A 26,462-nucleotide genomic window follows, 5' to 3' on the forward strand; every position below is an offset into this window, starting at 1 on the left:
TGACACCCCCAGGTAGGCCATAATGACCACTCTGACTTCTTTGTTTTTTTTAAGAAGATGTTGGGGGTAGGAGTTTGTTAATTTATTTATTTTTGCTGTGTTGGGTCTTCGTTTCTGTGCGAGGGCTTTCTCTAGTTGTGGCAAGCGGGGGCCACTCTTCATCGTGGTGCGCGGGCCTCTCACTATCGCGGCCTCTCTTGTTGCGGAGCACAGGCTCCAGACATGCAGGCTCAGTAGTTGTGGCTCACGGGCCTAGTTGCTCCGCGGCATGTGGGATCCTCCCAGACCAGGGCTCGAACCCGTGTCCCCTGCATCAGCAGGCAGATTCTCAACCACTGCGCCACCAGGGAAGCCCAACCACTTTGACTTTTGCTCTGAGCTGGACAGGAGCCGCCCAAGAGTTTTAAGCAGAGAAGGGAAGCGATAGCCCTTGACCTGGATTATCTCCTTTTCCATAACATTACCAGTTGTGCCCAGCAGGTAGTATGTGCTCAGCAATTTGATTAAATGCTTCTCATTAGTTTTGTTCAATTTCCTCTACCATGACTGTATCCTCCATGTGGAAGGGACTGCTTTTCTGGTACTGAAGTTTCCATGAACATAGGTAGTCAATGGAATTATTTTCTTAGTTAATAGCGGTGTGAATTACATTTTTCAAAGCAAAAGCACATTATCCAATTCACCAAGCCACCTTCTCCCCCCTTGGCTGCCCCCTGCTTGAAGAAAACAATACCTTTTCTTTCCGTTCAACTTGAAACCAAATACAGTTGTCATAGTTTTTGTTACTGTTTTCAGATGTTATAATTCGCATTAATTCTAACCCCAGCAGCTTATAGGTTGTTCATAAGGCTCTTTGCAGGTATTAAAAGGGAAATTGGTAGAATCTTCTTCCTGACGCCTCCTCTTCCCCCTTCCCCTGGTTGTGGGTATTGATACTTTATCAGGAACACCCAAAGAATGACTTGTTATTTGATGTGCCTAGGTCCCAGCTTGTTTGCAGCAAGCCTTTTTAGTTTTCTCTAAGTTGGAGGAAACATCAAGGATTGGTTTCTAATCCTGCCACTTTTCTCTTCCAAATGCACGTATGCAGTGGCATTTAATTTATGCATATACGTAGATAGAGATTCCTGTCTTTAGAAGTAGCTTGACATCTTTTAGATTAAAAAGGAAAGCAGAATTTAAGTGTGTGGGATCATGGACTATCTCCTGGGTACTGTTGATGTAAGGATGGTGGCGTAGTATGTCCAGTACAACTTTCTGCGCTGTCCAAGGTGGCAGCCACTACTGCATGTGGTTAGTGAGCACTTAAAATGCGGCTGCTGTGACTGAGGAGCTGCACTTCTGTTTCATGTTAATGAATTAAATAGCTACATGTGGCTCGTGGCTCCTGTATTGAACAGAATAGATTTGATGGGTTGTAGGAGTTGTCTACAGGAAGTCAGCAGGGTGGGGTGACTCTTTAAAAATTGAGACCAAAGGCTCTTTTTACCTTTGATCTACCCAGTTGCCTGCAAAAGAGTTCCGAGTACCTTCCTTAACTACCCATTCCCAATTATTAAACCCTTGTAAGTCTACATTCTTTTTTTTTTTTTTAACTTGCCTGCTTTTTTCCGTCTTTACCACCATGACTTAATTTCCGTTGCCATTTTCTCTTGCAAAACCCCAGGCAGTAGCCTCTGCTGGATTTCTTAATCTCAATTCTTAACTTTGTTTTGATCCATCCTCCACATTGCCAGCACATTAACTCTCCTCAGGATTAACTCCCCAATTAATCTTCATTTTTGGAAGGATAGAGCTCACAGTCCTGAGCTTTAATGAGCTGAATGGCTCTTCGCAAGTTGTAAAATTCTGGCTGTTTCTGTGTCAGCTGCATGTACGTTTTCCGAATGATGTTATTTTTATTTGGAATCACATGTGGTTACACATTATCTTTTTCGTATTTGGGGACTTTAAAAAGTCTGCCACTGTCCACTTCTAAAACCATATGCACGCCAGTGCACAGGACCATTCTGTGCTTGACGTATCCAGTAGCTGCAGGCAACGGAGCCTTTCTGTCTTTCACCTTTGCTCCCTCACCTGGCTATCCTCCTCTGCCCCCTACCACCACCTTGTTCACCTGGCCTCACTCAAGATTAAAGACTAAGCTTAGATAGCCCTTCTTCTAAGAAGCCTTTCTAAGAATTTGTTGGGTGCCCCTCCAGTGGTCTCCCAAGCTCCTTGGGAGGATGGGGGCGGGGCAGAAGGAGACTGTCTTGGGATGTCTGTTTAGCTGCTGGTCTCCCTGGTCAGTATCAGAGCACCTGAGGCAGGGGCCGGAACTGTTTCGTTCCTAATCCCCAGGGCCTAGGTTAGCATCTAGCCCATTGTAAATACTCAATATTTGTTGAATGAATTCATCTGAGAGTCACGTGCCGTCAGGTGGGGAGTTTTCCAGACCCCAGCCTCCCCCGCCCCACACCCCATAAAAGTAACAAACAAAAGAAAACCCAACTCCTCATGTAGACTGGAATCCTATATACATTTCGTGGAGCTAGCTAATACAAGCTTTGGGATACTTTCGTTTTTATCTATTATTGAATCACATCCCGGGTTCTCCAGGTAATGACTACTTAGTTGACTGCCGACAGCGTCATTAGTGGCTGCTACAAAAACATCGTTTGGACATTTTTCATCCAATCAGTGAATACTTACACATGATCTGCCATGTGCCAGACACTTTCTTTTATTGAAGTGTAGTTGCTGTACAATATTATATGTTACAGGTATGTAATATAGTGATATAGTATAACCTTTTAAAGGTTATACTCCATTTATAGTTATTGTAAAATATTGGCTATGTTCCCTGTGTTATACAATATATCCTTGTAGCTTATTTTTTACCTAATAGTTTGTAGCTCTTACACCCCTACCCCTATCTTGCCCCTCCCTACTTCCCTCTCCCCACTGGTAACCACCAGTTTTTCTCTATATCTTTGAGTCTGCTTCTTGGTTATATTCACTAGTTTGTTGTATTTCTTAGATTCCCCACATAAGTGATATCATACAGTATTTGTCTTTCTCTGTCTGACTTAGCATAATGTCCTCCAAGTCTATCCATGTTGCTGCAAATGGCAAAATTTCATTCTTTTTTATGGCCATGTAGCAGTCCATGGTATATACGTACCACATCTTCTTGATCCATTCATCTGTTGATGGACGCTTAGGTTGCTTTCATACATCAGACACTAGTCTTGATGCTGGTAAGCTTAAGGATGAAAAATGGGTCAAGAACATACAAGGTCCCTCCTCTCTGCTACCCCACATGCTAGAAGGAAAGATAAACAGCCAGTCTATTGGGAAACATGATACTTTTAGGCAGTGAAGTAGCAACTGAAATAGGCCAGCCAGGCACTCACTGTGTGTCAGTCACTATTCTAATATTATATTAGAATATTAATATATTATTAATGCTAATGTTAATATTGATAATCTATAATAATTATTAATGATTAATATCTTTGCCCAGAGCAAGTCTGTATCCTTCATTTGTCCTCAGGAGACTGAGGCACAAGGAGTCAAGCAGCTCAGCCTATGTCACAAGTCTTAGTAGTGGAGCCAGAACTGAAACCCAGACATTTGGTTCAGGTCTGTGGCACAACCACAACGCTGCCTGCAAGGAGGACATACGAGGGGTGTTTTAGATTAGATGGTCAGGAAGAACTTTCTGAGAAGGCGAATGCAGAGTTTCAGAGAGCGGGGCTTACAGTGTTCCTAGCGGGGAAAGCCCGGAATAGGTCTGGCAAGTTGAGAGAACAGCAGAAAGACCCGGCTGCTTTAATACTTCATTAGAGGGAAGCATGGGACATTGGCGGGGGCGGGCGGGTGTAGTGGTGAGAGAGAAAGTCAGAAACAATATAAGAGCAGGGCTTCCCTGGTGGTGCAGTGGTTGAGAATCCGCCTGCCAGTGCAGGAGACACGGGTTCGAGCCCTGGTCCGGGAAGATCCCACATGCCGCGGAGCAACTAAGCCCGTGCACCACAACTACTGAGCCTGCGCTCTACAGCCCGCGAGCCACAACTAGTGAGCCTGCATACCACAACTACTGAAGCCTGCGTGTCACAACTACTGAGCCTGCGCTCTTGAGCCCACATGCCAAACTACTGAGCCTGCGCTCTTGAGCCCGCGAGCCACAACTAGTGAGCCCACATGCCACAACTACTGAAGCCTATGTGCCAAGCCTATGTGCCACAACTACTGAAGCCCACATGCCACAACTACTGAAGCCCACACGTCTAGAGCCCATGCTCCACAACAAGAGAAGCCACCACAATGAGAAGCCTGGGCAGCACAACGAAGAGTAGCGCCTGCTCACTGCAACTAGAGAAAGCCGGCACGCAGCAACGAAGACCCAATGCAGCCAAAAATAAAACAAATAAGATAAATAAATTTAAAAAAAAAAGCATATAAGCGCAGGCGCCATCTTTCTCACTCAAGCTCTGTAGATGAGTCCACAGCACCCAGGGGAAGGCAGCAGCCGTCAGGTAAAGAAAGAAGCCGCGGGAGAGCGAAGTTATAATTCTGCTCATAGTGTTGGTTGTTGACGGATCGAGGTAAAGATGTTAGCTGTAATCTCAGTTCACGTTTTCTTAGCTATGGTTGCAGAATCAAAGAAAACCTTTTTTGGCAGAAGTTAAAGAACTCAGCATCCTGCTACTGATTTTCTCAGTATGATCATGGTAAACCACTGATACGCAGTCTGTAATCTCTGATTAAAGGAGAGATGTGACGGCAGGAGTAGTTCACTTTAAACTGCTTTACGTTAAAATAGAAGAATGGGTTGTGGAGGAAACTGCAGTGTGTGAAGCATCGGCAGCTGAGTTACAATAGAGCCGTCTCCGTGTGTACACTCTTGAACAGTGCATTTTGAGATAGCTTCCAAGAACCTAGTTACCTGGTTGGTTTGTTTGTTTTAATTTTATTGAAATGTAGTTGATTTACAATGTTGTGTTCATTTTTGCTGTACAGCAAAGTGACTCAGTCATGCATATATATACAGTCTTTTTCATATTCTTTTCCACTGGTTTATGTTGAATATAGTTTCCCGTGCTGTACAGTAGGACCTTGTTTATCCATTCTATATGTAATAACTTTGTAAACTGATCCATGGCCCATGACAGACTAATCTGTAACTACTAGCATTAGATGGAAGTGACCCAACATGTGGTAAGAAAACCTCTTCCTGTCTTCCTGCTACTCTGTGCTTGTAACAGGAAGGGAACTTGCATGGAGGTTGGATAAGTCAAGGAAATCTGTGAGAGTGTGAGGAAAAACTTGGAAATCACGGCGTACACTCAGGTAATCCCTCAGTTATATGTTAACGAGTTAACAAAATATGCATTTGCCTTACATCCTGTGTCATTTATGTCTTTCTGAAGCTGAATGGGTATTCGCTTAATTGAAGGCAAACAGTCCTTTGCTATTTTTGCCCCCAGGCTCCCTCCTCCATCCCCAGCATCTGTTTAGAGTAGTAATTTGGATGCTACGGAAGGCAAGTTTGGTTCACAGAGCAGAAATGTTTACCCAATTGCAGGCTTCTGTAGTTTGTTTCCTGCATGAAGGTACCGAGTATTTGCAAACTCACAGACCTCACAGAGTAAATAAACTAGGCTTCTCTTCCAGCCTTCTAAGAAAGCTGTGTTTATCTACCTGCCTCATGAATGTCTGTCACCGAGCAGTGTGCTTTCCAGGCGTTTCCTAATGTCATCCCAAGCAATGCTAAAAATTAGAATTCTGTTATTGTCATTTTACGGATGAGGGAGCTCAGACTAAGGTAGGTCATGCGAGGTTGCAAAGATTTTATGTGTTGGGTGAGAACTTGAGTCTAAGTCCAGACTCAGAATCCCAGCGCTTCTTCTTTTTGCTCAGTATAGACTCAGGTATATTCCTCAGTTATTAGGTTTATGTGTGGCAAGTTTCGGGAGTTAGCCTTGTCCTAGGTGATCCGACAGGGTGTGAAAGAAGGATAAAGAACTGCCTTGGAAAATAAGACGTGACTCTTACACAAGCCATGCATCAAATGTAGGTTGAATTAGGGCAGAGGTCACAAAGGCAGATGTCTGCAAGAACCAGACTAGTAGTGTTGTGAGGGACACGGGACAGTGGGGAGTGGTGGGGACTGTGAAAAACTGGAAAGTATCCTATATCCTTGCGGGGCAGCCACTCCTTAGCAGTTGCCCAATAGTTGTACATACACATTAGAATTTCCGACTTCCTTGAAAAATTGGATGAAATGACAATATTGGGTTCAAATTCCTACATGGGAGAAAACATTAACGCAGAGCTGAGGAGGAGTTATGTCAACAAGATGGTGGAGTGGAAGTTTCCAGTGCTTGTCTCCTCTTAGAACTTCCATCCATGAATGGAAATATCTTCACAAAAGTGAACCTAAATGAATTAAAGACCTAAAAATAAGACCAGAAACTGTAAAACTACTAGAGGAGAATACAGGTAAAATGCTTCTTGACATCGGTCTGGGCCATGAATTTTTGTATATGACCCCAAAAGCACAGGCAAAAAAGGCAAAAACAGACAAGTGAAATTGCATCAAACTGAAAAGCTTCTGTACGGCCAAGGAAACAATGGAAAAAGTGAAGAGACAATTTACAGAATGAAAGAAAATATCTGTACCACGTACATCTGATAATTGGTTAATATGCAAAATATGTAAGCAACTCAACTCAATAGCAAGAAAACATATATCCTGATGAAAAAATGGGCAAAGGACCTGAATAGACATTTCTCAAAAGAAGACATACACGTGGCCAACAGGGCTATGGAAAAAAGACTCAACGTCACCCAACGAGGAAGAGCAACTCAAAACAACGAGGTATCACCTCACACCTGTTAGGATGGATATTCTCAAAAAGACAAGAGGTAACAAGTGTTGGAAAGCACGTGGAGGAAAAGAACACTGTTGCTGGGAATGTACCGTCACTAAGGAAAACAATATGGAATTTTTTTAAAAAACAGAGCTACCATATGATCCAGTAATTCCACTTCTGGGTATATATCTGAAGGGAATGAAACGAGGATCTCAAAGAGATGTCTACACTCCCATGTTTACTGCAGCAGTATTCACAGTAGCCAAGATGTGGGATCAACTGAAGTGCCCATCAGTGGGTGAGTGGATAAAGAAAATACACACGCACACACGTGCGCATGCAATGGAATATCACTCCGCCGTAAAAGGGAAGGAAATCCCCTGTCGTTTGCAACCACATAGATAAACCTGGGGGACATTATGCTAAATGAAATAAGCCAGATACAGAAGGACAAAACACCGTATGATGTCACTTATGTGTGGAATCTAAAAAAGTCACACTCATAGAATCAGAGAATAGAACGGTGGTTGCCAGGGACAGGAGGGGAAATGCAAAGATCTTGGTCAGAGGGTACTCAAGCCAGATGAATAAGTTCCGGGGACCTAATGTACAGCATGGTGACTGTAGTTAATATACTGGATTGTAAGCTTAACATTTGCTAAGAGAGTGAATCTTAAGTGTTCTCAGCACATACACAAAACGCATGGGAACTCTGTGACATGGGTATGTTAGCTAGCTTGATTTTGGTAATCATCTCACAGTGTATTTGTATATCAAAACATCGTGTTGTACATCTTAAAGATATACAATTTTTATTTGTCAATTATACCTCAGTAAAGCCGGGGGGAAAGAATCCTACTGAGGGCCAGGTTGGGCCTGGAGGCATCAGTTTGTAGTCTCTGTTCTAGAAGATTGGTTTTCAAACCCTAGGCATTCAGACTCTAGAAGGGCAGAGTTGGGTACACGTGTCTTCATCTCTAAGCTGGGTGTTCAGCCGGGTTGAAGATCGGACCTCAGGGCTCTAAAAGGGCTCTGCTATTAGGCGACACAATCAACGAATAACGTTCCTTGCTATGTGTGTACCACGCTCTCCAGCGAGTTTGCTGTCCTGTGCGGAAATTGTGTTTGGCATCACAGTTAAGTTACCTGCGTGTCATACCAACTGATAAAAAGAAAAGAACGTCAGATGTGGAAGGGCCCTTAAATCAACTCCAGTCTCTTCATTAAGTATACGAGAAACTAAACCATCTGCTGCTCATCAGTTGTGAGACGCTGGGTACCTCCTTTGTTCTCCCTTGATCCCATTTCCTTTCTCTGTAAAATCAGGGGGGTGAAATACACAATCGCTAACACCCCATAATCCTGTGATTATTTTCCTTGGTTTTACCTTAAGGCAGGGGGTGAGGAGGGAAAGGAGAAGATAAATAACTGAGGAAAATAGGGACCAGGCGTTTCCAATATGGTGTCTCTGGCTCTCACACCCCACCCCTGGGAAAACTTGGGCAGTCCAGTCAATCATCCAGCCTCTGTGTGGCCGCCCAATGGGCTGCCACCACGTGGCGGACGTCATCACGTCACTAACAGCTGGTTACCGGCATGGCTTCCAGCTCCAGCTGTCTTTTTAACAAATGAATGCTGTCAGTTCCAAGGGAGGTGGGGAAAGGTGGGGTGGAGAGTTTGACATAAACCATCACCACTACAGAAACAAGTAAAAACATGTGTCTTCCTGATGCTGTGCATCAGCAGACAGCCGCCTTGAGCATGGAGGAGATCACTTATTCCAAAAACGGTTGCTCCACTATCTTGTAAATACAGCAGACACTATTTGTACAGCTCCAGCTGAATCATAAGACCCACGTCAAGTCTTCGTTGTAGGAAAATCACTATTTTCAGCAAACATGTATTAAGCACCAACTACATACTCTACTCTCCAAACCCAGAAACCAAAGAAATTTGGATAGTGAGAATTTAAATAGCAAGTGATACCAATAATGTATTAATTATTTTCCGATAGTGAGCAGTTAGAATTTTGATAACCAGGGATACTAACCTTATATGAAGTGTTCATCTTAACTGACACTGAGAGTTTAGGTTTCAATACTTGAATACCTCTAGCTAGTAATATTTAGGCTCTTTTAAAAAAGAAACCTGAAGCCAAAGATGGTGCATAGTAAGAATTGACAAACTAGATGTCAGTTAATATATGCTCATTATGTAATTTTCTTTTCTTCTCTAAGTTTTTGACATATTTCCCAATAATGCCAGGCAGAATACAAAGTGTCTAAACAGTTTATATTTCACCGTTAACAGGAGGCAGAGAGTCCCAACAACTTGGGTCCAACCAGTTTTCTATTCCATAGATCGATTCTTAGGGCTTTTTCCTTCAAAACCTTCAGTTGTCCCTCACTGTACAAGAGTTAGAATATTATCCTCAAGAGGTGGTGTGCCCTGACTTTGCACTCCCACAGAATTTTGTGTATTCCCTCATTCATTGCAGGATGGTGGAGAAGCCTACACCAGAGATAGGCAAATCAGATGAATCTGGAAAAAGGTACAGTATGTCTGATTAGTTGGTTATATGTTTGTCTCCTGTTGTAGAAGCATCCTTAAGTGCAGGCTTCGGTGTCTTTTTGTCTTCCTTCGTACCAAGCATGTTTCCTTGTTCCTAGCTCATTAATTAGTTCCACAAATATTTACAGAGCACCTACCATGTGCCAAACGCCGACCATATGAAAATGAGCAAGAGAGAGACAAACCCTTTAGGGAGCTAACAGGAGTAACAGACAATAAACACATAAGCAAACAGCTACACGATGGACCGTCAAGTAGGGATAAGGGCTGTACAGAAAAATAAAGCTGATTGAGATGGAGAGTGACAAGGTCTGCCTTATTTTTATAGTATGGTTCAAAGAGGTCGCCTTTGGGCAGAAATCTAAATGAAGTATTTGGGAGAAGAACGTTCTAGACACACAAAACAGCAATCACCGAGTTCCTTGCATGGGTTGGCTGTCCTGTTAATGGAACAACAATGGAGCCAACGTACCTGGAGTTCAGTAAAAGAGGGTAGAAGGTGGATAGAAAGGCTACCGGGGACTGGGCTTCAAAGTGGTTTGAAATCCACATTTCTTGTTCTGGCGCTCATCTTGTGATAATACAGCATGAATGTGACCTGTTCAAAGTGATGCTTTAGAAAAGTAATTTTGGAGCAGAAGAGGGTGGGGACTGCCAACAGAGAGATGAGATAGGAGGTCACTTCTTTATTCTCCACCTGGGGTGATACAGGACTAAGCTGGAGTGAGAACGCAGAAGGACAGAGTTTGGAGCTCAGAGGTCCCTCGTACCTCGATGTTGTCAGCACTGTGAATCGTGTAGTTCTGCGTTCTGTAGGACACTGTTTGAAGAAGATGGGATAGTGAGGTTGGGAGCCCAGATTTAGATTCTGAAATTGACATTAAAAAAAGCAACTTGGGGCTTCCCTGGTGGCGCAGTGGTTGGGATTCCGCCTGCCGATGCAGGGGACACGGGTTCGTGCCCCGGTCCGGGAGGATCCCATGTGCCGCGGAGCGGCTGGGCCCGTGAGCCATGGCCGCTGAGCCTGCGCGTCCGGAGCCTGTGCTCCGCAACGGGAGAGGCCACAACGGTGAGAGGCCCGCGTACCGCAAAAAAAAAAAAAAAAAAAAAAAAAAGCAACTTGGATATTAGTTCTGAACATCTCCTCCCAGACATTTAGCACATCCCGTCCCCCGTCTTCCAGAGGTTGCTGACATGTGACAGACTGTTATTAGCAGACACAGCACCAAAGCCTCCAATGATCTGGGGGAAAGGCTGGCTGCATGGTCCCGTGTGAAGTTTGTGGCACATCTGGTTTCTCTTAAATCCAGACATGCTAGCTGTCTCTACATGGTCACTCACAATGAACCAACAGCCGTTACAGCAGTCACGTGTTTTCCAAATGACATCCTTCCTTAAGCTCCCTTTGAAATGATCTGATTCTTGAGAGGGAGCTGGAGCAGAGGATCATGTGACACAAAGCTGTCAGATGGCTCCTACCTTAGTCTTTCCTAGATGAGAAAATCTTCATGACGGCACTGCTTGTAAGGGTCATGTAGCTTTGACATCTGTCTTTCGTGTTGATGGTCAGGGTATAGCTGGCTGTCTGAGGGGCTGGGAAGATATGCTTTCTCTTCCTTATTACTCTGTGTAGATCTCTCCCAAAGACGTACGAGTTGCCTATGACGTCCAGGGTGTGACATAGCTGTTGCAAAGCAGAAGAGCCCAGCACTGCTCGCAGAGTACTTGCAGTGCACTAGAAGAGAGCAAACCACAGCACTGCAGGGTGTAATTAGAGCTAGATCAGGCCTGTCCAGTGAGGCCACATTTGAAGGTTGAGCCAGTTTTCTCCAGATCCGTGGAGATGCTCTCTCAGTGAATACTGTTCAGCACCCTCTCTTTGGGGTGAAAATGGAGAGGAGAAGCCAAAAAGATGAGTCTCTGATTTTAGTGCCACTTGCCTCCAGCTTCCAGCCTCCATTTCTGGAAGGTCTGAGTTTGTGGCCATCTCTCTGTGTCCTTCAGGTCCCTCTGAAATGGAAGTAAAAAGTAATTGACAGGGAGTTAGGACCTAGGTTAAGCGTGCCTGGAAGTGTTTTGTTCTTAAGAGTCAGTTTGTGCTGCTACCCTACGCCCTGCAGAAAGTTATATCCTCTCTGGAATCTTTCTTTTCCTTTCTTATTTAGCTTTATTGAGGTACAATTGACAAATAGAAATGCAAGCATAAACTGAAAAAAATTGCACAGCCTAAAAGTTGAGAATTATGTTTCATTTGGCGGACAAAACTGAGGACTTAAGCTGGGGACACAGCATCTCAGATCACTCTGAGAGATTGTCCCAAAGAGGTCAGAGAGGAGCCTGGATATGTAGGAGTTTTTGCAACAAAGACCAGGTAGACGGAACATCAGAAGATGACTGTTAATTAAAGAAAACCAGACATCGTGAGTTAAGGAATTTAGCGCTTTTCTGTGTATGGGGAGATGGAAGAGTCTGGGCTCCTTGAAATCTTTCCTTTGATGTGCACCTCAGCTATCTGGGGCCAGCATCCTGTGCTTTTTCATCAAGTCTCCTCAGGGCGTATCACTGGGGGTGGCTACAGTGGCTGACTGCTTGATGGCGGGGGTCCTGTTTCCATCCTGAGTTTCCTCAGGGCTCACCATGGGGGCGGCTGTCATGTGATGGCTGGATGGCTACAGCATCCTTTGTTTACTGACATGGCAGGCAACATTTTTCATTCACATAAGATATTTAAAACATGGAATGTCATGACTTGTATATGCACTCAAAGGATTCCATTCATTGAATTAATACATCCATCACTTCACATATTTACCTGTATGTGTGTGTGTGTGTGTATGAACATCTAAGTTCTGCCCTCCTAGCAAATTTCAATGACAGTGTTTCTGGAACTTTTCTTGACTCCTAGCAGGATGTGTGTTTAAGAGTGAGGGAAGGCTGTGGACTCAAGACAGCCGTGGAATATCGAGAGGTAAATAAACATACCCATCAAATAGAACTGCTCTAGGGGTGAGATGAGAGTTTGCAGGTAGAATGCTTCGCACAGACTCTGGTACGTAGGAAATCAGGAACTGTTCCTCCAGATGGAGCAGTAAAGGAAGGTGGAGAGAGAGAGAAGGAGAGAGACTCCCCAACACCTACGGATCATGTTTAAACCACTTGGATGAATTTATAAATGTTGAACCATAGATTGTGACTGCTTATACAAACTGAGTGCATTTTTGAGCATGTGTGCATTTAATTTTTTAGAAATTAATACTAAAATTTATACAGTTAGGCCAGGGTAAATATGTCAACCATTTTGATGTTAATAAATTGTTTTAAAAAAATAGTTTCTTAGAGGTATTTGCCCTTCTGAGAATGGGCACACGGATGAGTTGGACAGAATTGTCATACACCTCTCATCCCCATGTTGAGTTGTGAACCACTGTATTCTGGTCTCATGAGATTTGGACTGTGGGAGTCATTATGTGTTTATTTCACTAGATTGTTAATTCGCCAAATAAAAAAGTTTCATCAGCATGTTATGAATATCTCTTTAGAGCTGCTTGAATGGCATAATCTTTACCAGTAAAGATGGTTATGGTTGAAATGCTTTGAAGAAAGGGGCTGAGTCGATTCATCTTTGAGTCAGTAGCATAAACAATTGCATACGGTCAAAGCCGTCTTAGTTAGTATTATTTGGGAGCCAGATTTGGTTACTGTAAGTGAAAGAAAAGGATAATTTATTTTGAGCCTACTGGAGTATTTGAAGAAGTAGTCAATCCCTGGCTAGGAAAGAAAAAAGCCAGGCATTTCTAAGAGCTCCTGCAGCAAGATTTTTGGACCTTTTTTCAAATCCATCATTATCAGTGTGATTCAGAAAGCCACGGGGACTGAGAGTACAGGGAGGCTCTACCTGCCTGGCTGAGGTCAGGGGTCACCTGGGAAAATCATCTTTGCCCAGTGATGCAGCTGCGTGTACCACAGGCATAGTGCTCAGTGAGCATCTCTTGAATGGCTTGGAGTGATCTGCTCAGGTGTTCACTGGGAGGAGGTGGGCCCTTACCTGTCCCGTCTGAACAGATGGCCAGCTTGTAACGTGAGAACGCTAGTCCACAGTTCTGGTGCATTCTACCCTCTACTCCAGAAAGTCTACTTTGCTTTTTTCTTTTTTCTCTCCCAGCAGCAACCATCCATCTAGTCTTTAAGGCTGATCAAAAGCATCCTTTTCTCCATGACATTGTCTCTTTTCAAGGAGGGCAGGCGGGTAAGAGGTTGGGTTTTCAGAAGGGACTAAGCATAGACTTAATTTAACTAAAGAACATTGTGGAGGAGAAGTTGATGGGCACAAAAAGGATCTGTAGAGGAGCAGTCCATGATTTCATCGCCCATCTCTCTTTCCCATCCCCATCAAAACCAGCCACCAAGTCGAAACCAAAACCTAGAATTCCAGCAATTCTCCAAGGTAGAAAAATTCATGATTTCACCTCTGTCTTTAAATACCTTCAGTTATGTTTGCAAGAATTTCCTTAATATGTCTCTTTTCAGGTCTTAAAGCCTTGTTCAGTCCTTTCACTGTTTTTCTCAATAACAGAACACTGATACCACTTCCCAGAATTTCAGGTCCAATTGAAGGGGAGAATTTTAATACACACTGTTAGAACAAGGCCCGGCTTCTCTACTCTGTTCCCTCAAATAATCAAATATAATAATTATAACAACAATAAACACATTTTGAATGTTTTCTTGCCAAGAGCTGTTCTTAGCACTTTAAAAGTATGAACTCACTTAATTCTCTAAAAACGCGATAAGGGAAGTGCTATTATTATTGTCGTTTTACAAATCAGGGACTCGGAAAATGAGAGGTTTGTTCTTGAGAGGTATGTAAACTTCCTCAGGAGATAAGAGAAAAGCTGAAAGGGGCACTTAACCATCACAGGACTGAAAATACCTTGTGGCTCTTACTAGCATCATACCCCCTCCTCTCTCACCAGGCTGTGAGGAATTTGGGGATATTGATGGCATCTGATTAAATGTTTATGGACCGGGCTTTACAGGTTTTTGAAGAAAGATCACCATGTATATGACTCTGGAAAACATAAATTCCCTTCTAAATCCTATTTGTAGTGTGAGTCCCATTGACGTTCATATTAACATCAATGAATGGATGAGAAATGCTAGATTTTTGTTGACATACATATTTTTGGTTTTTTTCTCCCAGCATATGAGATTTTTTTCCCCTTTTGACGGTAATAGGGAATCCTGAACACACATTCCTCGTATAAGGGCCTGTTGTCCGTTAATCCAGCTCTGCATGTGTAGATGCTTATGGCAAAAAAATTCGATTTCAGTTTCTTAGAATTACATACTTTATAGAGAGCTGAGGGTGTTAGCAGGGTCCACATGCTCCTGGCAAAATTTTATCAGATTTTGTCTCTTCTCTGATCATGGGACTGGAAATGGTTCCACATGTTTCTCACCTGGAACCTGTTTTGTTTGTTTGTTTTTTAATATACTCTCAAGTCCCTAATTTTCTTTTTAACAGTCATTATGGCTCTATTTTTATGTTAGCATTTACTGAGCAATACACAGCTAAGCACAGTACCTGATAAGTATTCATTTATTTAACCAATGAGAAACCCCCAAGGTCGGGATACATTTATTCCCATTTCACAGATGGGAAAAAGAAGGGGGATAAAAGCGCACAGAAGTTCAGAATGCTTAAGCCCAGCTACCAAGCGGCAGAGCTTAAATTTTGCCTCTAAACTCTTTCATTTTTATATTGAGTGCTTCCCTAATGTATTGTCCTTGTACCATTCCATTTTACCTTGATAATATTTGTTCCTTCTTCGCAAAATCCTAAAATATTCTATTGCCGATGGTTTTCCTCAGTTGAAGTCTTTCTCGGACTTTTCCTTACTTCCTGGTCTTTCATTTCTCTGATGCTTTCTTTTTCTCCTTCCCGAACCCCTGGACGGTGGAATTTTGTTTCATACTGATGACATTTCTTAAGCTTTTTGCTTATTCTGAACTGAGATTTCTCCTTTGGAGTGTCCTCATATATGTTGGACAACAAATTAATTATTATTTAGTACTATTATTTAGACAAAAGAGTGGGGGTTTTTTTGTGGGTTTTTTTGGTAAGAATGTGATGTCTTCACCTCTCCCGTCCCACTGGGAGTTAAAGTAGTTGTTTATTTTTTTCCTGCCAGTTTTATTGAGATATAATTGACATACAGAACTGCATAAGTTTAAAATGTAAACCATAATAGTTCGACTTAATACGTCATGAAATGATTACCACAGTAAGTTTAGTGAACATCTATCATCTCATATAGATACAAAATTAAAGAAATAGAAAAAGATTTTTCCTTTGTGATGAGAACTCTTCAGATTTACTCTCAACAATTTTCATAGATAACATACAGCAGTGTTAATTATATTTATATGTTGTACATTACATCCCTGGTACCTATTTATCTTATAACTGGAAGTTTGTACCTTTTGACTGCCTTAATCCAATTCTTCCTCCCCCCAACCCCTTGCCTCTGTTAACCACTCATTGGATCTCTTTCTTTATGAATTTGTTTTTGAAGTAAAACTGACCTACAACACTATGTTAGTTCCTGGTGCACAACAGTGATTCAGTATTTCTATACATTTCAAAATGATCAGCACAATAAGACTAGTTATCATCCCTCACCATACAAAGATATTACATAATTACTGACTATATATTCCCCAGACTGTACTTTTCATACCCACAACTCATTTATTTAGTAACTGGAAGTCTGTGCCTCTTAATAGCCCTCACATATTTCTCTCCCCCTCCGCTTGGCAACCACCTGTCCTCTGTATTTGTGACTCTGTTTCTGTTGTATTATGTTTGTTCATTTGTTTTTCAGATTTCACATGTAAGTGAGACCATACGGTGTTTGTCTTTCTCTATCTGACTTATCCCACTTAGCATAGTACCCTCTAGGTCCATCCATGTTGTCGTAAAAGAAAGTGATGTCTTCAATGAAGTCACAGTATTTTTATGTTGCTGTAGCTGGAGATACGTTAAAAATTTTTAAAGTGAAAAATAATTTGATTATTGATAACCGCAAGTATATGTCTTTGCCATTACTTCTCCAGCCAGCCTCACGGGGGCTACTTTGTTGTTCTGTCAGTTAGTCCTTACTAAAAATAGAAATAGATTAATGATACTGCCTGTGGAGTTCTTTTTCAATTATTATTTCATTTGAAGTTCCGCTTCATTTTTAACAAACCTCATTAACCCATTAAGTCTTTGGTTTTTGATTATTTAATGTTTGTAAATGTTGGGATACAAGTCACGTAACACACAGACCCTGCTTTCAGGGAGCTTGTCTTGTCCTAATTTTCATTGATCTTTAAGGCTGTTCACTCCGAACTTTTTTTTTTTTTTTTTTTTTTTTTTGGCGGTACGCGGGCCTCTCACTGTTGTGGCCTCTCCCGTTGCGGAACACAGGCTCCGGGACGCGCAGGCTCAGCGACCACGGCTCACGGGCCTAGCCGCTCAGCGGCATGTGGGATCTTCCCGGACCGGGGCACGAACCCGTGTCGCCTGCATCAGCAGGCAGACTCTCAACCACTGCACCACCAGGGAAGCCCAACTCCGAACTTTTGGAAAAAAATTGTGCCTTCATACCAGCATTTAATTCATCAACTGTTTCTAGAATCTGCAGTCTCCATTTTTCTGTTAAATCTAAAGCCTTTGATAGAGTTCAAATATGACCTATAGGGAGGGAGTTTTAAATGGAAATTGAGGGAAATTTCTTGAAGTCTGTTTTGTACCTGACATGAGTCCTTTGAGAAAAATTTAGGCCATTGAAATCTAAAATAGGAAACAACTGCTAACAAATAAGACATATTCTCTTACAGTATCTCCTTTTTAAAAGCATAAAATGGAAAAAATCTGATCTGAATATATTATTGACTCTTGGTCATTACCCATTGAATTTTTAAACTTAGCAGCTGAACTACAGGACTGAATTTCTAGGTCTTCAAACTGGAAGAGATTGAACTATATTGATTGGAAGAGATTGAACCATATTGATTGGAAGGGATTGAACCATATTGATGGAAAAGGTTGAACACGTGGGAACAATATTCGGTCCAGAAGGGGAGCTGGGAGCAGCTCTCAGCTTATTGCACCCACATCTCCATGGACCTGGGGCCTTTCCTGTCCTTCTAGCCTAGGGGACGCCTAAGGGTGTCCTCACGCTGCAGCCTCTGCTGAGCGGACCTCTAGGTCTCCACCAGCCTCCTCTGCCTGGCCAGCTTCTCCTGTCCTCAGTTCTGAGCTGTCCACCTCATAGTTCTTTCTAGGTTCCCCCTGCATGAACCAAGAGAGGGCTTCTGGTCTCTGTGAAAATACCTGTCCTCAAAAAAACTTTCGAAAACAGGGCTTCCCTGGTGGCGCAGTGGTTGAGAGTCCGCCTGTCGATGCAGGGGACGCGGGTTCGTGCCCGGTCTGGGAAGATCCCACATGCCGCGGAGCGGCTGGGCCCGTGAGCCATGGCCGCTGAGCCTGCGCGTCCGGAGCCTGTGCTCCGCAGTGGGAGAAGCCATAACAGTGAGAGGCCCGCGTATCACCAAAAAAAAAAAAAAATTCCAAAAACAAACTTATGGTTACCGAAGGGGAAAGGGGGTGGGGGAGGGATAAATTAGGAGTTTTGGATTAGCAGATACACACTACTATATATAAAATAGATAAACAACAAGGTCCTACTATATAGCCCAGGGAACTATATTTAATCTGCTATAATAAACCATAATAGAAAAGAACATGGTAAGAATATGTATGTACATATATATGAGTGTGAGTGTGTATATATATAACTGAATCACTTTGCTGTATACCTGAAGCACTGTAAGTCAACTATATTTCAATTAAAAATTTTTTTTTCCTAAAATCCTTCCAAAATCAGTCTCCCCTCTCCCCTCACTCTTTCTGTTATTTTCTCTCGTAGAACCCTGCTTGTTTTCCTTCATACTTGACACAAAGGAATATTTCCTACCCAGTTGTGATCATTACTTGTTTCATCCCTGCTTCTCCCATTTAGTTGGAAGCCCATGGGACCACAGATCCATCTTCCAAGCCACGTTTTGTCAGAATGTCACCTGTGTTCAGTCACTCAAAACGCTTCATACACTCTACAGTTAAACAGATGGTTCCTTTTAGAGGTACTGGGTTTATATTTTTAAACTATAAAATGTATTTTTGGTTAGACTCCACTGTTTTCCATCAAACCAAACCCCCCAAAAGAAGATTTTTCTTCCTTAATATCGAGCCCTGTAAAATGCTGGTTTTGCTGTAAAGAACTTTTCTGAAGCTTTGTCCTTGTTGCCCTAAACTGTAATACAAAGGGTTGTTTGGGCCCCATGTGTTGTCCCAATATAAGATGCCCATTTTTTTTTTATTGCTTTCTTGATGCAGAAGTTGTCACTCTGCATTTGCGTTGCCTACGGTTCTCCAGAAATAACGAGGAAAGAGAAAGCTTCTAAACCGGTTAGTCCAGTTAAGGCAGTTGAGTGGCTTAAGCCGTTGATATAAGTTTAACCAAGTTAGGAAGTTAGCAAGGCTGCAGCGCTTTCATGGATAATTCCCCTTTTTTTTTTTTTCCCTTTAACTGTTCACTCTGTCTGCTGGGGATTGTAAATGGGGTCTTTTGTCTTCCCGCAGCTTGGTGAGGTGAGGGCACTGGGAGGCCGGGCTTAGACGTGAGGGCCCTGCTCAGGGAAAGGGGGCCTGAATCCTACCTGGGCTCCCAGCAGAGAGTCGCTCACAGGGTGGCTGTGAAGTTTAACTAAGGTATTACAGGGAGGGCTCCTGCCTTCACACTGCTACCCCAAAACTGGATTCGCCTCTTGGTGGGTGTCCAGCCAGTAGACACAACCAAGCGAAGGGGGTATTACTACTTGCAGCAAGTGAGGAGAACACTGGAGAAGATGCTGCTTCCCAAAGCACCATCTCCCTGAACAGCACAATTGGGGAAGTTTGAAGCTCAGGGTACATGCATATTCATGAAGGGGCTTGAGCAAAGAAGGACTCAGCACAGAATTGGGGGCCAGGGTCGACAGAGTGCAAGCTTTAGTTGATTGAAGTCGGGAGGGTCAACGTCATCATTCCATCCTCCACCTGAGTTGGGGTCTTAGTTCCTGCAGAACTCAAAGACAAAAATTACGTATATCCCTTGAGGAGGAACTAGGACCCTGCTTTATCACTGCACTGTTACTTGACTGCCTTTCCTCTGTTCCTGCATTCCTTTGTTCCCTTAAGATCATTGGCTACTGAGACCTGTTCAAGGGCAAGCATGGTGGCCAGGCTGAGATCACAAAATGGCTTAGGCCAAAATGGCTTCTCTCGTGTCAAGAAAGCCATGCCTGCTTCTCTTTCTCCAGGGACCCCATAACCGATCTGCTTACAAAATCTGTAATATAGAAAGAGTTCAAGGTTTTTATGAATTTGAACATGTCACTTCCCAGTTCTGGTTTCCCTGCCTGGAAAGGGAGGAGAGTGCTGGCATGCCCGCCCTCAGCATCCCCTCCACTCTGAGATTCTTCAGTTCTCTTATTCCACAAATGTATGTAGGATGATAGCCAATTATTTATTGGTTGGTGATGTGTGGCATACACCAGGGATGCCAGTGTACAACTGGACGTTTAAACTGGACATCAGACGTGGTGGGAAGTTTGCATTTTCGTTGTTTCCTTCATTGAAGTAGGACACACAGCAAATAAACTGTGGCCTGAAATATGGGAAGTGGAGAGGGTAGTTTTCAGCAGCATCCTGAGTCCTGTCTCTCTGGGAAGACGGTATTGAATCTAAGACGAAGCAAAGAGCATCAGAAGGCCAAGCAAGTGAGTCTGTGGAGGAAGAAGTTGGCAGAGGAATGGAAAAGCGTGTGTGAACTCGGTTAAGAGTGTGTAGGCAAGGAATAAAGACGCAGACATAGAGAATGGACTTGAGGACACGGGGAGGGGGAAGGGGAAGCTGGGACGAAGTGAGAGAGTGGCATGGACATATATACACGACCAAATGTAAAATATCTATCTAGTGGGAAGCAGCCGCATAGCACGGGGAGATCAGCTCAGTGCTTTGTGACCACCTAGAGGGGTGGGATAGGGAAGGTGGGAGGAAGACGCAAGAGGGAGGAGATAGGAGGATATATGCATATGTATAGCTAATTCACTTTGTTAAACAGCAGAAACTGACGCAGGCTGTTGTAAAGCAATTATACTCCAATAAAGATGTTAAGGAAAAAAAAAAAAGAGTGTGTAGGCAAGGAAAGGAATTTTCTCTTTACCCTTTTAGGTTCTTGGCTAAGACCACGCCCCCAACTGTAATAAAGGAGAGATTAACAGGAGAAAACAAATAGACATTTAGTAACAAGGATACCTCCTGTGTGCAGGGAGATGCCTAGGCAAGCTGAGTAACTCCCCCCAAAGGCCGAAGCCATCCCCCGCCCCCTTAAATACCACCTCTAGCTATGGGAGCCTATCAGGCAAAGCCCAGTAAACAAGGGTATGGCTGTTACGCAGACACAGATTTAAGGCAGAAACTTCTCATTTGATAAGAATTTCTAGAGATTTAGTCAACCTCTCCTTCCTGGTAAAAGAGGGAGGCCCCCGACACATGGACTTTTCCCTTATAAAAGTAAATGCTCTGGGGCTTCCCCGGTGGCGCAGTGATTAAGAATCCGTCTGCCAATGCAGGGGACACGGGTTTGATCCCTGGTCCGGGAAGATCACACGTGCCGCGGAGCAGCTAAGCCCGTGCGCCGCAGCTACTGAGCCTGTGTGCCACAACTACTGAAGCCTGTGTACCTAGAGACCGTGCTCCGCAACAAGAGAAGCCACCACAGTGAGAAGCCCGCGCACAGCAACCAAGAGCAGCGCCTGCTCCCCGCAACTAGAGGAAGCCTGCGCGCAGCAACAAAGACCCAACACAGCCAGAAGAAAAAAGAAAAAGTCAAAGACGTGTCCTCTTCAGGATGGTATGAAGGAGAGGGGACAGACACAGCTGCCAGCCTCCAGAGTAAGCAGATGGTGGAGAGATTCGTGGGCCAGGAAAAGGGATTCGGATTTGAGATGAATACCAGGGCGCATGAAGTGAGTTGATTCATGTTGGCCGAGGACACTGGCCAATGTCAGGAGACCATGTTGGAGAAGATGGGGGATTTGGAAGATTCAATGGCAAGTGTGCAAATGAAGGATGAAAGTATCTGCCAGCCTGGCACTGGGCTGGTGGCGGGGGATGGGCTGCTCTGAGGTACAGCCTAAGGTACGGTGGGTGGGCAGGATTTCTGGGATCGTGAGATTTCACTTCTTTAAATTTTGTTGCCAGTTGATTCTCCCATCATCTCTATGACGGCAGGAATGTGAACTGCTTCATGACTTTGTGCCTCTTGTGCCGGTGCCTAGAACAGGGCTGTGAATTAGATGCTCAGTGTGTTTTCTGAACGCAGGAAAGCATCAGGCTGGTGCTGCCGACCATAAGACGGTCTTTGTTGTTTTGTTTGTTTTGTTTTGGCTTGGTTTTGTGTGTGTGTGTGGGGGGGGGTTGGCCACACCACGAGGCATGCAGGGTCTTAGTTCCCTGACCAGGGATCGAACCCGCGACTCCTGCAGTGGAAGCGCGACGTCTTAACTACTGGACCGCCAGAGAAGTCCTCGTAAGACAGTCTTTAAGAAGGCAGCCGACTTCTGACGTGGAAGGAAAATCAGGACCACATCACACATTCTGGGACTCCTATAAGGAGTGAGAAACTGAATCATGACAGAGGGTTAAAATAAGGTCTGGGGACAGCCCCTCTGATGCCACCCGTCCACCCCACACACGCCTCTGTGTTCCCTTGGTAACCTGCCCTCACCCTGACACCCCCTTACGTCCTTGAATATTTACGTGTCTGGCTCCCCAGTAAACTGCATGCTGTGTGTGCGTATGTCCTGCACAGCTATGTGCTCGCAGTTACCTGAATGCCTGGCACCTCGCTGGCGCTCAGTGAATGTGGGTTGATTTACTCACTCATTATTGTCAGTCATCCAAACTGCTGGGATTGAGAGTGTTTAAAGGGCTTCTGCAATGGTTATTTTATCTCCCCTTGAAAGGTGGTCAGGGCAGGAAGAATTCTCCCCATTTTGCACATGAAGAAGGTGGGACCTGAAGCACTGGGTCACAAACTCTGTACTTTGGTGTCATCCTTGGAGCAGTTAAAAAAATTTGTGATACATGAGTCACAAGAGATTTGGTTTTTGATGGTATGGGATTTTGTCTGGGAGTGAGTCACTCTGTGTGTGTGTGTGTGTGTGTGTGTGTGTGTGTCTATTTAGATCTGTAGGCGTTTCCTATGTTCAGCAAAGTTTAAGAATTGCTGGCCTGTGTCAGTGCTTTGCAAACGTTAACAGGCAGATAAATCACCCGGGATCTACGTACAACGTAGATTCTGAGTCCGCAGGTCTGGGGAGAGACCTAAGAGTCTGCATTTCTAACCAGACCCCCGGCTGAGGCTGGAGCTGCCGGTCCACAGACTACACTTTCCATAGCAGCGCCTGGAGATCAGGGAAATTCTAAGCCAAATGCAGAGAAGAGAGAGCACGAAGCGTGCAGGGGACAAGGCAGGGGTGTGCTGTGGCCAAAATATCAGGTACAAAGATAGACGTATTGTGCCATGAGCCTGAAAGTGACGTTGTGATTGGATGGGCTCGCCCCTGTCCCCTCTTTCTTCTCAGTTTAGCAGATATGTCTCTTCGTGATGGTGCAACCCATTGGATTCCCCAGACCTCTACTTGGAGATAAGTGATAATCTCTCACTTTGCAATCCTTGCTACTTCTTTTGTCGAGCGCTTATGAAATCAAGATGGAATGTCTTTGTTTCCACTGTCTACACTATAAGCTCTTTCAGGGTGGGGCTGTTTTTCAGCTCATCACTCTGTCCTGTGTTTACCACAGTGTCTGCCATGTCCTAGATGTGGAGACTCCCAGGATGTGACATGGCTTAGCCCTTGAGTCCCAAACATCAAGCCTGGCAGCCTGGAATAGTAATTAACAGTCCTGCTCCAGTAGGTGGAGAATTCTGGGTGCCAGTACTAGCTTTCCTACTTACTATCTTAGCCTAAGTTTTCTCATCTGTAAAATGGGGGTAATAACAGTTGCCACGGCTCATGGTGCAAATAAAACGACATGATACACGCCAAGCATTTAGCGCAGTGCCTGCATATGGGAAGAAGCCGATAAACAGTTGTTGAAAATCACCACATCAAAAAAGGGATGCGCGGTATCCTTAATGTTTTCTTTGTGTTTGGCTTTTTAGTCAGGTCTCATAAGGACACGAAGAAATGAATTCCTCATCTCGCCATTACCTCAGCTCCTGGCCCAGGAACACAACTACAGCTCCCCTGCAGGCCACCATCCTCACGTGCTATACAAAAGGACGGCGGAGGAGAAGGTCCAGCGTTGCCATGGCTACCTGAGCTCCAGCGGGAACTCTGCTGGTCACCCCCCAAGTCGCACTCCCCACACATCTTGGAGTCCAGAAAGAAAACATCACCACGGAAGGTTGCAAAAGCAGCATTTTTGTGGACGACGCAAGAAATGTATGTAAGGAAACTTTTTCTTGTTCTGTTCCTCTCTGGGCCCTCGACAGCTTTTCCCAAGTGCCACTGGGTGTGCTGACTTTGCAGGTTAAAATTGGGCTGCACTAAGCCCCCACTGAAATTAATCTTGGAGATGAACCATGAATCATCCCTGTCAGACAAAAACTGGGTGATCATTTTTTCTAAGTTAAACTAGAAAGATTTATTTTCCTCTTTTAACATCTTTTACTTTTTAGTCGGAGGTCCCAATATTATTTTAGTTTCTGTACCCGTGAGAAAAGGACCCAGTCTTCCAAATGATGAAAGAAATCAGAGGTGAATTTCCAGGTGTGGTTGGGTGTTCCTTTTGAGGATTTGAGGGAAAGACTTCCCAGTTAACAAGAATACTGGCACCTGATTGGAGGTGGCGATGAAACATAAGGACCCTTGGACTTGGTTTGTGACCCGGGCCCAACCATCTGCATTTTTCAGACCAGCAGTGTCCAATAGAAATATAACACCTGCCCCAAATGTAATTTTACATTTTTTAAATCCCACATTAAAAAATGTTTAAATGGGTAAATTAATATTAATAATATATTTAACACAATATATACAAAATATCTCAACATGTCATCAATATAATCAATGAAAACAAATTAAAATGAAGTATTTTATATTCTTTTTTCATATTAAGTTTTGGAAATCTATTTATTTAACACTTCGAGAACAATTTCAAATCAGACAATAAATTCTCACCAGAAATACTTCATCTGTATCTCGATTTCATAAAATTTCAAGTTCAAGTTTAAAAGTAGACTTACATAGTCAGACTGTTCCAAATATGCTTAAGGTTTTCAACAGCTGAAACAAATATTACTTTTTAAGTGTAAAACAAAATGAATAAAAATTCAATAAAATTAAAAATTTGGTTCCTTCAGTGGCGCCAGCCCCATTTCAAAGTCTCAGGAGCCGTAAGCAGCACATGACTAGCCAGTTGGACAGAGTGGCCAGGTGATATCCACGGAGAAGAGGAAGTGGTATCCCTGCCGTGCTGATCAGGAGGAAGATGCAAGACTCTTTCTACCATTTTAATTGGTTTTGGGGATTTGGGTGTAACTGAAACATCCTTTTTAAAGAACATCTATTTGGCATGAATTTATACTAGTAGTGGCGTTAATTAATGATAGTAATGATATTTATAGTGGCAGTGATATGTATTTGATATGAGATGTAAAAGCTAATCTTTAGAGCAACCTTATGGTTGGATATTATACTCTTTTCATTGATGAGGAAACAAACTCAGAGTCATTTATCAAAATGGCGTACTTGAGGTTTTAAATCTAACTCTCAATGATTTGATGTTTTAATTTCTCTCTGGGGAGCGTTGACTTCACTATAATGACTATACCGGTTGTTAAAGTATTAAAATATATCTATATTAGTAGTACATACTGTCCTGAGCTTTTCAAATGCGTTTTCCTTCCCAGCAACCCTTGCATCTGTCACAGCCCATTAACTAAAGGGGTGCTTAATCCAGCGGGTACTTCCGGGTCTCTGCTCAGAGACTGTGGCCAGTATCCATGCCTGTACCTTATCTGTTACAAAGTATTAATTTTAAATATCACTTCTAACTGTGCTGTCTCCCCAGCAGCTAAATTAATATCAGGTCAAAGAGCCCTTATTGAGCACTTATTTTGTGCTACATTAAAGTTTGTGTTGATGAAACAAGAACATGGGCAGTGTTCTACAGGATACATATGTCTAAATTTTATTTAGAAAATAATATACAAAGTGTGATAATGAATTCAGAAGCAAAGGATAATGTCTTATTTCTGCAGTTTCTTAGCAATAAAATGAGCATTTCCTTCCCACCATACTGATTTTTCTTGACCCAGTCTTCCAACTAGAATTGTAGCTTGTTTTCTTTGACTCTTTAGAAGAACATTTTTGAGTTACTGAATCCATTTGTCCATCCATCTGTCCGTCCATCCATCCATCCATCCAACCTTCTTTTGAAAGAATCTCTCTTGACCATAGATTAGGTCCATAGCCCCAGGACAGGTACCAGTGGCATCATTTATCAGGAGATGAGTGAAGTGTTGGTTACATGGTCTCTCTCCTCCCCTTGTTTAGATTTCTGTCTGTCTCCCCTGGATGATCTCTGCTGATAGCTCTCCAAATGCTCTTCTGTTCCTTGTAGATGCCCCTAAGCCTCCCACAGAGGATACCTATCTCATGTTTGATGAATACGGGAGCGCAGGGCGGCCCAGAAGATCAGCTGGAAAGTCACACAAAGGCCTAAACGTGGAAACCCTTGTGGTAGCAGATAAGAAAATGGTGGAAAAGCATGGCAAGGCCAACGTCACCACGTACATTCTCACGGTCATGAACATGGTAAGGGAGATTGTCAGGACCCCAACCCCCTGCCTCTCCAAGATAGCTAAGAAT

The 26,462-nt window shown here is 43.4% G+C and overlaps 1 protein-coding gene across 1 annotated transcript in view; it reads left to right on the top strand.

Moving 5' to 3' along the window:
* The window catches only part of ADAMTS18 (ADAM metallopeptidase with thrombospondin type 1 motif 18), a 156,202-nt gene that overhangs the window by 49,654 nt on the left and 80,086 nt on the right, over positions 1–26,462 (top strand). The window contains exons 4-5 of the mRNA XM_027119199.1: positions 23,750–24,032; positions 26,215–26,408. Coding sequence (XP_026975000.1) covers positions 23,750–24,032; positions 26,215–26,408 — 477 coding nt within the window. The remainder of the gene's footprint in view (positions 1–23,749; positions 24,033–26,214; positions 26,409–26,462) is intronic.

The sequence above is a fragment of the Aethalodelphis obliquidens genome, unplaced genomic scaffold, assembly GCF_003676395.1.
Source record: "Aethalodelphis obliquidens isolate GAN/ISIS:26980383/991018 unplaced genomic scaffold, ASM367639v1 scaffold20, whole genome shotgun sequence".
Lineage (NCBI taxonomy): Eukaryota > Metazoa > Chordata > Mammalia > Artiodactyla > Delphinidae > Aethalodelphis > Aethalodelphis obliquidens.